At 39.6% G+C, this 13,016-nt stretch overlaps 2 protein-coding genes across 4 annotated transcripts in view; both read right to left on the bottom strand.

Annotated features, from left to right (window-relative positions):
• The window catches only part of LOC131346497 (lecithin retinol acyltransferase-like), a 155,816-nt gene that overhangs the window by 65,526 nt on the left and 77,274 nt on the right, over nucleotides 1-13,016 (bottom strand). The window lies entirely within an intron of this gene.
• The window catches only part of zgc:77880 (zf-DHHC domain-containing protein), a 16,231-nt gene continuing 7,409 nt past the window's right edge, over nucleotides 4,195-13,016 (bottom strand). The window contains exons 3-9 of one of the 3 annotated variants that reach the window (XR_009203617.1): nucleotides 12,565-12,712; nucleotides 12,133-12,245; nucleotides 10,181-10,301; nucleotides 7,558-7,630; nucleotides 7,285-7,429; nucleotides 5,440-5,593; nucleotides 4,195-5,135 (exon numbers count right to left, since the gene is read on the bottom strand). Coding sequence is in view for 2 of the 3 variants with exons in the window: in XM_058379947.1 (XP_058235930.1) it covers nucleotides 5,502-5,593; nucleotides 7,285-7,429; nucleotides 7,558-7,630; nucleotides 10,181-10,301; nucleotides 12,133-12,245; nucleotides 12,565-12,712 (692 nt within the window). In the remaining variant the exon portion in view is untranslated. Of the gene's footprint in view, nucleotides 5,594-7,284; nucleotides 7,430-7,557; nucleotides 7,631-10,180; nucleotides 10,302-11,953; nucleotides 12,016-12,132; nucleotides 12,246-12,564; nucleotides 12,713-13,016 lie in introns of all 3 variants that reach the window. The other 2 variants (XM_058379948.1, XM_058379947.1) reach the window with 2 other exon arrangements.

Below are 13,016 nucleotides of genomic sequence, written 5' to 3'. Positions count from 1 at the left end.
AGACACTGATACAACCGCCACCAAACCCAGGCTAATATGATCTCAAGACATTATTATAACCGCCACCAAACCCAGGCTAATATGATCTCAAGACACTGATACAACCGCCACCAAACCCAGGCTAATATGATCTCAAGACACTGATACAACCGCCACCAAACCCAGGCTAATATGATCTCGACACTGATATAACCGCCACCAAACCCAGGCTAATATGATCTCAAGACACTGATACAACCGCCATCAAACCCAGGCTAATATGATCTCGACACTGATATAACCGCCACCAAACCCAGGCTAATATGATCTCAAGACACTGATAATGTAAGTTGATGAGGGATTTTTGATCTCAAATGGTTCAGCCATGAGAAGCCCTTAAACTTATGGCGAATAAAAGGAAACAGGAAGTGGCTAATAACTTCTGTGTACATTAAGTGATCTACATGAAACCTTAGGATTATGTTAAGCACTGAAAGCTGATCACACTGATCAGCTTTCTGTGAGGACAACTGTGAGTGTCAGTCATAGCGCCACCAACTGGCAGCAGGAAGTGTGTCAGTTTTTGAAATCTCTAATATTTTCTCCCTTCCTTTCACCTGATTTGGTTGAAAATCAGTGAGAATAATGTCAGGACATGGCTGATGTGAAACTGTGAAGGAATTTGTGATATTGTGAATGATGTTGCTATGGTGAGGACATAATAGAAAAATATTAATGTTCTTATATCTTAACAGTGGAAAGTCCTAATGTTTCAAAAAATTTTAAATAGAAAGAACACCTGGTTGTGATTCTGCTTAGTTTCATGATTTTGTGACGCTCAAACGGCTCACAACAAATTTTTACATTTATCAGTCCATTGACTGGACATGGTTTTGGCCTGACTCCTGCAGTACTAGACTCTGTCCACTAGAGGCTCTTATCCCGTTATTTTAATTCTTTTACAATAGTGCTTCATTTTCACAATTCATATATACAGAGTCAACCAAAAATATATATACACTTCAGGAAAAGAAAAATAGTATGACGTAAATAATATTAGTATAATATTAATAATATATATATATAAACTGATATAGAAATATAGTTTAGAGGGAGAGTCATTGTCCCTTTGGACATCACTGGACATTGCTATGATCTATTTCATTACACCCAAACTGTCCCTTGACCATCAATTACAGCTTGACAACGACGTCTCATGCTGTTCACGAGTCGACTTATTGACTTATTGTCTGCTGAGGCATGGCATTCCACTCTTCTTGAAGGGCGGCCCTCAGGTTATTGAGGTTCTGGGGTGCAGGGTTACGAGCCTCTACACGGCGACTCGGCTGATCCCAGAGGTTTTCTGTGGGATTCGGGTCTGGAGAAAGTGCAGGCCACTCCATTTGAGGTACCCCAGCCTCCAGCAGCCGTTCCCTAATGATGCGACCTCGATGAGCTGGAGCATTGTCGTCCATGAAGATGAAATTAGGCCTGTGTTGTTCATGCAGGGGCACAATGACTGGATTAATGATGTTATTCAAGTAGTATTGGCTTGTCACTGTACCATTCACAAGATGTAGGGCAGTTCTGTATTGAGTAGACACACCTGCCCAGACTGTAACACCACCACAACAGTGGCTGATGCATAGCGCTCTCCTTGACGTCTCCAACATCGTTGGGTCCATCATTTCTGCTCAACATGAATCAACTTTCATCAGAGAACAGCACTGAGGCCCACTGGTCCCTCGTCCAGCGTAAATGCTCCCTGGCCCGACGTCTGTGCCTGGTGGTGTGGTCAGGTACCCTTGCAGGTCGTCTAGCACGCAGACCACGCTGATGTAAACAGTTTCGAATGGTCTGACGTGACACTTGGGTTCCTCTCACCTCCCTTAAATGTGCCTGGAGTTGAGTGGCATTCATCATCTGGTTCCGCAGGGCACTGTTCACAATGAAGCGGTCATCAACGTGGGATGTGGCCAAAGGACGTCCACTTCTATACCTTTCTGTGACTCTTCCAGTCTCTCTGTATCTCTGTCCCAACCTGCTGATGACACTCTGTGACACTCTAAGCTCAGTGTCCACTTCCCTCTGAGAACATCCTGTTTGAAGCCTCACAATGGTGAGGTTCTGTTGATCAGTTGTTAGGTGTGGTCTTGGTCTCATGATGTCAAAATGTGAACAACATGATGAAGAGGACTGTTTAAATACCAATTCTAATTGAAGCAGAAAATTTATTGGTGGATTCATGGATCAAACACCAGTTGTGAATTTTGCCGTTAAGCACCTTGTTAGAGAACAGCAAGTTCTGCAGAAAGTACTGAAACACTGAACAGTTGGACATGTGCATTCAGAAGTGTAGAGAAGATCAAATTAAGTTCACCTGTAACTGTACACTTTAAACAGGAAATACTTTTTGTCTCTTGCATTGTTTTTGCACTAGAGTAATTTTGCAATCGTAAATTTGAGTTTTCAAGATTATCAGTTATAATAAACATTTTCAATTAATAATTCACAAATCAATTTAAAGATTAAACAATAACAATATCTTGAGTGAAATACAGAACAATTCAGTTGACCACACCTGACCACAACTCACACTTCAACACATCTCTACACACCTCAGCACAATTATAAATAACTCAACACATCAACAAACCTTTACACACCACAATACATCTATAAACATCTATTTTACACACCTCAGACAAGCACCACACACATCTACACACCTGAACACGCTTCTATACACCTCTACACACTTCAGCATACCTCTACACACTTCAGCATACCTCTACACACTTCAGCATACCTCTACACATGTCGAAACACCACAGCACACCTGACACTATCATACCTCTTATCACTTCAGTTCAATTTAATTCAATTTATTTGTATAGCAGCTTTTACAAAGCAGAGAAGAGAAACAGAGAAGGAGAGGAAAAATAAATAAATAAAATATAAATTATTAAACTATTTTATCCCTAATGAGAAGCCTGAGGTGAAGGTGGTGAGGAAAAACTCCCTGAGATGATCTGAGGAAGAAACCTGGAGAGGAACCAGGCTCAGAAGGGAACCTCATCCTCATTTGGGTGACACTGGACAGTAAATAATGTAACTGTAACTGATTAATGTCCTTTCTACAACCACAATCAACGGCCCATGAGGAACTATGAGGTCAGTGTAGTTTCTGAGGTCATTATAGACACTAATTCCTTGCGGTCACAAGCTGACAGATGAAATGGCAGATCTGTGATGGTGTGAAAGTCCCCAAGTAGCTCTGTCCATGGCTGTCTCCTGGTCCACACAGATCCATCCACAGCATCAGTGAGCACCATCAAGTGACCAGACTCTGACCAGGGGTAGGGCAGTGGTCATACAGGAAACTGGCATCACACCTCTACACACACTGACACAACACAGCATACCTGTACACACTCTACAACTGTCAGCACAACAAAGAAGAAAAAATGAACAGGATATACACCAGGAGAAAAATAAAAACAAAACTGCATGTTTTAGCCACTAGATGGCAGCAAGGATGGCAGGCAGCCATAACTCAAATTGGTTGCTTAAGGTTCCTTAGAAGATTTTGAATTGTTTATTGGTGTAATTCTGATATTATTTTTTCTTCTTGTTTTCTCTACCACACCCCATCTGATTTTTCCCCCAGTATACATGCACTAGTTATCTCTGTATTTCAGAAGTTGGTGCATTTTACACATTTGCACCTACTGAGTGTAAAATAATGTCCTTGTGTCAAAATATGGATCTGATTGTTTCTTCTTGTCTCATTTCAGACCCCGAGGTAGTGATAGAGCATCCTCGCAATGTTGGAGGATCACATGATGCTCGGTGACTCAAGAAACACTGGAACTTCACTCTGAGATAATAATAACTGAAAAGAAAAGTGTAAGCTGACCTTATGAAGTGTCCAGGTGTGGTGGTCATCTCCTGGTCTTTGGGAATTTAAACCCATAAAAACATTTCCAAAAACACATTGTATTTGAAACTGTCGGTCAGGTTTGGGACTTTAATATGGGGTGTGTCTGTTATTGGATGTGACGTTATTCACAGTAGACCATATTTTAGACGCCTTGTGGTCAGTGTCCAGCAGGAAAATGTGCTGATCTCTCCTTTTTTTGGTCACATTTTTGAAGATAACATTTCACAACATATGCATATTGTTGACTTAATAATAACGCAGAGCCGAACATATCATATTAAAAGATGTCCTTTAATTCAGCAGCATTTAGACGGATAAAGTACAATAAATATCAATGTAAACATTAGCCATGTACAAGCATCCTTCAGTCCGTCATACAGCAGAACAAACATATCACAAAGTACACAAAGAAAACTCAAAGCACTGTAATAACCGCTCAGTTTCCCTGCACCGAATGCTATAAAATACATTTATATACATTTTAAAACACCTATAAACTCAAAACTAGGTGACCGACAGATCACTGAATAAAAATAAATAAATAAATAGATATAAATGAAAAACAAACACTTTTAGCACACGATAGATGTCAGTAATGTTTAGTTTATCTTAACATCGTTTAAGTGCCAAGCAATGACGTTGACTTCATCCCACAGGACCGCCTGATGTTCATTAACACAGTGTTGGTGTTAGAGATACTGCTGCTACGCCTCCTACTGGACTTCAACACCAATAGAGTTTGCTAAAAAAAAAAATGCCTGAAACCTTCACAGAACCTATATTCAAGTATATCGTACATGGAGTCCCAAATTCTCCACACACAGGGGAAATGAACACTGTTCAACTTTATTTACAACACATCTCCTGCATCATCACCATTTCTTCATAAACACACATGGAATGGTGCGACCCGCCCACCATGAACTGGCGCTAACACGTCCGGTGTTGACCATTTAATTGTCCATCACAACCTCGCGACAGCTTCCCGAAGCCATGGGGATAAATATGTTCATCATTTGTCAAAGGCATTCTCAAAGCGTTCGGGAAACGCCTTAGTGTTTAAGTTAAATAACTCCTTTAGCCTTCACTGGCAAAAGTCCATGTGACGTAACTGCTGCATTTTTCCTGCATTAAACAGAGCTGCTCTCCTCTCAGATGTTCCAGATGTGAAGGTGGAACAGATCTCACAGCAGCTATTATACTTACAGCCCGTCTAGATTAGGTACAGAATTTATATTAAAAAAAATGTATGCAATATTTTAATATTTAATTAAACATCTCTATTTCTTTGTTATTTGCAAAAGTAAACCAGTGAAAGGCAATGATGATGGATAGAGACAGACAGAGAGAGAGAGAGAGAAAGAAAGAAAGAAAGAAAGAAAGAAAGAAAGAAAGAAAGAAAGAAAGAAAGAAAGAAAGAAAGAAAGAGAAAGTTTCTCACTGAACAGCTCTGGCCACATGGTCACACTGGTGAGTGTACACAGATTAAGAGCTACTACATGACCCACAGTGCTAACCTTTATAAACACATTCATCCTTCCTTCATCCAAACTGTAAAGGAATGCTGATGCGGTCATCGTTACACGTCGTAATCAGAAACAGGTGAGTAAGTGATTCCTCCAGCAGACGGAGGAGAGGACTGGAACGGTAAAAGCCAACACAGCACCGAGCCTGAGAAAACACAGGAAAGTTATAAACAGAAGATATTTAACAAAAGGATAAACTTTACAAAATCATCTGGACTGCAACAATGAAAATTAGAATTATTAGAATTAGAATACATTATTGAACATTGCTGTTACAGCAGTGCAGCGGTCTCAACTTCAGCTTCAGCTTTAATATTACAGTTTATTATTACAGTACCATCATAGGATCAGAATCTCCATTTAATACACATCACATACACCGGTCAGTCATAACTCTCTGACCACTGACCGGTGAAGTGAATAAGACTGAGTATCTCCTCATCATGGCCCCTGTTAGTGGGTGGGATATATTAGGCAGCAAGTCAACATTTTGTCCTCAAAGTTGATGTTAGAAGCAGGAAAAATGGACAAGCGTAAGAATTTGAGCGAGTTTGACCAAAAGGGACAAATTGTGATGGCTAGACCACTGGATCAGAGCATCTCCAAAACTGCAGCTCTTGTGGGGTGTTCCCGGTCTGCAGTGGTCAGTATCTATCAAAAGTATCTCATGGAGGCCCCATTTTGCAAAACTTAAAGGATCTGCTGCTAACATCTTGGTGTCAGATCCCACAGCACACCTTCAGGGATCTAGTGGAGTCCATGCCTCGACGGGTCAGGGCTGCTTTGGCAGCAGAAGGGGGACCAACACAATATTAGACAGGTGGCCATAATATAATGGCTGATCGGTGTAAATTTATACCAAAATATTTGTGATGTTTAACAGGGGTTACAATTAGTAAATTCTGTGAGGGAATCCGAGCAGGGCCATGCTTCTCTCCATGATTCCTGACCATTCAGCAGTCCACCACATAAAAACTTAGAAAAGTTATAAAAGGTAGAAAAGTTGCTTTCTTCTCTTCTCACAAACCCATCCACAAGCTCTTCAACAAGCCGTGACTGCAGTGTCAGGGTCTGCATCTTAAATGGACTTCAGTGTAGTTTTTAATCAGACCCGCTGACAACACTGAGATTTTTAGGCCTCTCCTTAATTTTTTAAAGTAAGAGTGTTTAATGATTATGTTTCTGAAATTCACTGGCTCATGTTCTGTGTATGTTATTGTGTATGTGTAGCGTAATTTACTTTAAAGCTAGTCATGGAAGGCACTCTGTTTTTTTCTGTTTCCCCCTCAGACAGGTAATGATGTAGGAGATGGAGAACAGAAAAGTTCAAGCTTTTGAAGCAGAACTGTGTGTAGGTATATATATATATATATAGAGAGAGAGAGAGAGAGAGCTCTGGAAAAAATAAGAGAGCACTCCCCAATCTCCAGATGTGAACCCTACTGAAAACCATCAAGTAAAGCTGAGCTGTTTGCTTTTTACAAAAAGAGTGGTATAAAGTTCCCCAACAGTAATGTGAGAAACTGGTGGAGATCATGGAGCTAAAACTCATGCAGATTGGGGTTATTCCACCAAATACTGATCTCTTAATGTTATTTACACAAAGCATTAACACAATCTGTTTACAAATTATTTATATTTTGTTTTATTTGAGTTATTAAAGCTCTGTGTGTGTTGCTGTAACAAGAATTTCCCTCATGGGATCAATAAAGTATATCTATTTATCTAAACTGTGATCTGCGTATGAGCGTGACCAGTAAAGGACAAAAATACTGCAAAAAAAAAGTAAATTAATTTATCCATCCATACAACTTACAGAAGGATACACACACTTACCTCTTCCAAACACCTCCCTCAGTAATGCCACTTTAGGTTTTCGGGTGTGTGTCGTGTGCACTGACTGCCCACTGTTGGGTCTGTCCTTCATCAGCCTGTTCCTCATCTGCTCAATGGGAGTCTCGTCTGTTATAATGGACACTAGCTGGAAAATGAAACAGATTCATGGCAAAAGGTTACACAGTGTGTATAACTCATACGTGTGTGTGTGTTGGGGAGGAGGGAGGTGACTGGGGTGTATGCCATAATGAAATACAAAGGTAAGATACACACCTGGTCATAAAATATCACCAGGACAAAAACACCAAACAGAATGGACTCCACTAACAGGATGATGTAATGTGCCCTGTCATACAGAAGGAACAATGCACCAGATGTTTAGCAAATATATAGAGAGAACAATAAATAATATAGGTTTACATCACATAGTATGTATAATAGTACTGATTCTAAATGATTCTTCTTTTCCAGGATATTATAAATCAATCAATCAAGCAAGCAATCAATCAACCAATCAATAAACGAACCAACCAACCAACCAATCAACAAAAACAACCAATCAATCAACAAAACAACCAAATCAACCAACTAACCAACCAATCAACAAAAACAACCAACCAATCAACAAAAACAACCAACCAATCAACCAACTAACCAACCAATCAACAAAAACAACCAATCAACAAAACAACCAATCAACCAACTAACCAACCAATCAACAAAAACAACCAATCAACCAGCCAATCAATCAACAAAACAACCAACCAACCAACCAACCAATCAACAAAAACAACCAATCAACAAAAACAACCAATCAACCAACTAACCAACCAATCAACAAAAACAACCAATCAACAAAACAACCAATCAACCAACTAACCAACAAATCAACAAAAACAACCAATCAACCAGCCAATCAATCAACAAAACAACCAACCAACCAACCAACCAATCAACAAAAACAACCAATCAACAAAAACAACCAATCAACAAAACAACCAATCAACCAACTAACCAACCAATCAACAAAAACAACCAATCAACAAAACAACCAATCAACCAACTAACCAACCAATCAACAAAAACAACCAATCAACAAAACAACCAATCAACCAACTAACCAACCAATCAACAAAAACAACCAATCAATCAAGCAACAAAACAACCAACTAACAAACCAATCAACAAATCAATCAATCAACAAAACAATCAATCAACCAGCCAACCAATCAACAAAACAATCAACCAACAAAATCAATCAACAAAACAACCAATTAATCAATCAGCCAACCAATCAACAACACAACCAATCAATCAACAAAACAATCAATCAACAAAACAACCAACCAATCAATCAGTCAACCAACCAACAAACCAAACATCTAATCAACCAACCAACAAACCAACTAAATCAACCAATCAATAAATCAATTAACCAATTGAGTCAATCAACCAAACAAACCAATCAACCCAACAGTCAATAAAACAACCAACCATTAAACCAACCAACCAATCAATGAACCAGCCAATCAATCAATCAACCAACCAATCAATCAACCAATTAATCAATTAATCGACCAACCAATCAATCAACTAAACAATCAATAAAACAACCAACCATTCAACCAGCCACCCAATCAACAACACAACCAATCAATCAACAAAACAGTCAATCTACAAAACAACAAACATCTAATCAACCAATCAATCAACCAAACAACTAAAGCCTAGTTCACACTACAGGATTTTAAGCCCGATTTGTAAATTAACGAGCCGGCCGACAGATCGGTCAGTGATCGTGGGAAAATCAGCGGGTGATCAGCACTCAGCAATCTTTGTGTGATCTACTCAACGACGCATCAAAGAGGCTCACTGACGCGTCGCAGACAAAATCCAGATATCTGGCATGTTAAATATCTGGGACGGTCGGCCGACTCCACATCACGTGGTGTCAGTTGTAGCTACGACCTCCAGCCAATGAGAGAGCAAGTGAGGTGAGGTCACCGGAAGAAAAGCAGCAGCAGCAACATGGCTTCAAAAATAGTGTGGACACAACATTTATTTTAATAAATTAACATTTATTTAGAGCGAGACTCCTGCCGACGTCCATTTTTAAAACAAACCTCTACCGAAAGTCTCACGTCATTTCCGGATCCACCTGTCACCTTTGTTTTCATGACAAAACGTGGTTTGGGGACGGCGTTGAGTGACAAGAGTTGTTGTCAGATGGTGTGGTGTGCGACACCCTCTTGTGGATCATTTATGAAGCGTCGTGTAGTGTGAACACCACAAGGACAAAAAGACATACAGTGAAGTCATGTAGTCTGAACAGCAAAGCGATCTGCTGACGGTTAAAGTCTTGTAGTGTGACCAGGCCTTAAATCAACCAATCAATCAACCAAACAATCAAAAAACGAAACGAAACGAAACAGCCTTTATTTGTCACATATACATTACAGCACAGTGAAATTCTTTCTTCGCATATCCCATCCTTGGAGGTTGGGGTCAGAGCGCAGGGTCAGCCATGATACGGCGCCCCTGGAGCAGAGAGGGTTAAGGGCCTTGCTCAAGGGCCCAACAGTGGCAACTTGGCGGTGCTGGGGCTTGAACCCCTGAACTTCCGGTCAATGACCCAGAGCCTTAACCACTTGAGCCACCACTGCCTCAATAAAACAACCAACCATTAAACCAACCAACCAATAAATGAACCGGCCAAACCAACCAATCACTGAACTGGCCAAACCAACCAACCAATCAATCAATTAATCAACCAACCAACCTATTAACCAAACAATCAATAAAACAACCAACCATTCAACCAACCAACCAATAAATGAACCGTCCAATCAACCAACCAAACAATTAATCAATCTAATCCAACATTAATTGTTCCTACACTATTAGGTGTTTGCTGGGAACATCCTCTCCTCCTTTGTCTTCATCTCCATCTAGTTCATTCCGTATCCTCCACACCCACGCTGACACCACCAGAGCCATGGAGTACAGGCTGGCCATGCCTTTGGAGACATGAAAGATGATAAACAAAGCTTCTTAAATCCTGACTGTATTACTCTAATTATTGAAAGTGTATAAATCTTAAACTTGAGAAAATTACTATATAATAAACATTCATATATATATATATATATATATATATATATATATATATATATATATATATATATATATATATATATATGGTTTTATTTCATTTAGCACAAAATGACCCTGTTTCTTTTGGAGTTTCCTGTCTCCACATTTGACACAGAATCCATTACTAGATCTCAGCAGGGTATCTCTCATGTCTCATGATCTTTACAGGTCAATATCAATTAGAGGGGCACAAACATGTGTATAGAAAAAACTCTATACAACATGAGTGTATATTCTTTTCAGCTTACCTTTTCTCAGAAGTCTATTTTGTTTATTTTGGGATGAGATTGTATAGCACCAGCACACTGAAAATCATGTAGCTAAGCTAGCTGGGACCGGTGTTAGCATGTCACATGTTTCTTTGAGGCTCCTGTCATGTTAAAAATGAATCGGAAAATGTGTGTAAATCCTGTTTATGTGTCTGTTAATGTGTTGCTCTCAACCCTGTTTATATACACTACTGCTAAAAAGTTTGGGATCAGTTGCATGTTTCAGCTTGATTTCAGCTCTGGAGGAAGACTCCATCAGCTAGTCCATCTTGTGGGAGATGCTCCAGGAAGCATGGGGTGAAATCTCATCAGATTATCTTGATAAACTGACCACTAGTATGTCCAGGCTGTAATTGCTGCAAAAGGTGTTTTTTTTATGAAGGCAAAGTTTTAAGAAAACATTCATCATTTCCATCAAAATCATTATTTCTAACTCTGACCTGTCAGCATGTCCTGTTCTTCTGATATATTTTCTATTCAGACCAAATGCCTGTGTGTTTAATTGGAAAACAATAACATTTATGAGTGATCCCTAACTTTTGAGCGGTAGTGTGTGTATATATAAGAGGGTTATGCTGAAGAATTTGTTCTGAGAGATGTAGTTATCCTGCAATAAAAGTGAATTTGAATACCAGTGCACATCTGAGAAATATAGTCTGGCCAAAGCTAGGAAAGGAACCTGGACCACTCTGTCACGTGTCTCGTGGCTTTATTCATCTTTACAGACCCTTACCTGGTGGCAGACCTCACACCTGGGATCTGTTACAATCTGAACACACAGGCTTATATACAGGCTAGTAGCTCAGTCACTCGTGTCTCAAAGCCCTGAATACTTTTTCTGACAAAAAAAACACTTTAATTATTATTTAATTATTCAAACACAGTTTAACATTTTACCTAATTCATTACCAACGCTGTGAAAGGGCTGAGGGTCAGTGTGCTGCTGGTGTTTAGCTGAGGCACTGGATGAAGTCTATGAGCACTTTTTCACAGTATGTGTACTCTCAACATGAACAAGCAGACTGTCCAACACCAGTCTAGGCTGGAAAGAGGAGGCCCCACCGTGTGTCCAGTGTCATGTTGTCCAATCATTTAGACAGTTTTATTGGAAACATTGTACTTTCTATTCTCCGGGCGAACCCGTGCATGGAATGGTCAGCGCTGTTCCAGTACTCCATCCTACAGTAGAGCAAACTACTGTAAACTAAATCACAGCCAAAGAAACTAAACAAACCCTTCACACTCACCAGTATAAAAGAGAAACTGGATGAAGTACTTCTGGTTGAGCTCTCCAACACAATTATTAATCCTAAAAATCATTACAGCAAACATTCAGACAAAAATACACAATAAATAAAATGATTGGAGATAAAAAATAGCAAAGGGATTAAAAACAGATTAAATGTGAGGACGGACGGAGACTGACCACGGGCAGTGGTGATCCATGCGTCTGATGCAGCGCTGACACACTCGGCAGTGATGTGCACGAGGAGGACGATAGGTTTCACAGCGGCTACACACAGTCCAGCCTTCACAAGCCTTACAAAACACCAAACCAACAGAAGAACCATGAACCACAACCTTCCTACTGAAATATCACACAACAATGTCCAATATTTACTTTATAGCAAAATTCTGATATTCTTTCATGGACATGATGCTCTACTTTACATTTGTTTAATGTATAATATCACCTTTATAACCTCCATAATATCACCTTTATAACCTCCATAATATCACCTTTATAACCTCCATATCATCACCTTTATAACTTCTATAATATCACCATTACTAAGTAAATGTATTCATTAAAACCCAGAAAAGACTACCAAAAAGCAGATTTAGGTCTAACCCTAACCTCTTCTCTGATATAGCTGAAGCAGCAGGTACTGCATGTAGTTGGACACAGTGGACAGTGAAGTGTGACCTCACCCTGTCATTGACACGACTGGACTGAGACCTCAAGTCTGAGAAATCAATGGCTGTCTCAGGAAGAGGAACCATTCCTGAAAGAAGAAAAAAATAAAATAAAACACATTACATAAAATGTCTAAAACACATTAAATACACTCAGTACATGTGTGTGTGTGTGTGTGGTGGTCTGGACAATCCTTCTCATTTCTCATTCTGATCACAGGCATCGCCCTGGTCAGTCCCTGACCTATTGACCTATCTGAATCTGTTCACTCTATCATATTTCCTAAGTTTTATTAGATCAGTGATTTTATATCAGCTGGTGTGTGTACAGTGTGTGTACAGTGTGTGTACAGTGTGTGTACAGTGTGTGTAAACACTTCTCTCTGTTCTGAG

This window comes from Hemibagrus wyckioides, linkage group LG26, assembly GCF_019097595.1.
Source record: "Hemibagrus wyckioides isolate EC202008001 linkage group LG26, SWU_Hwy_1.0, whole genome shotgun sequence".
Taxonomy (NCBI): domain Eukaryota; kingdom Metazoa; phylum Chordata; class Actinopteri; order Siluriformes; family Bagridae; genus Hemibagrus; species Hemibagrus wyckioides.
This window is presented reverse-complemented; position numbering and strand designations above follow the sequence as displayed.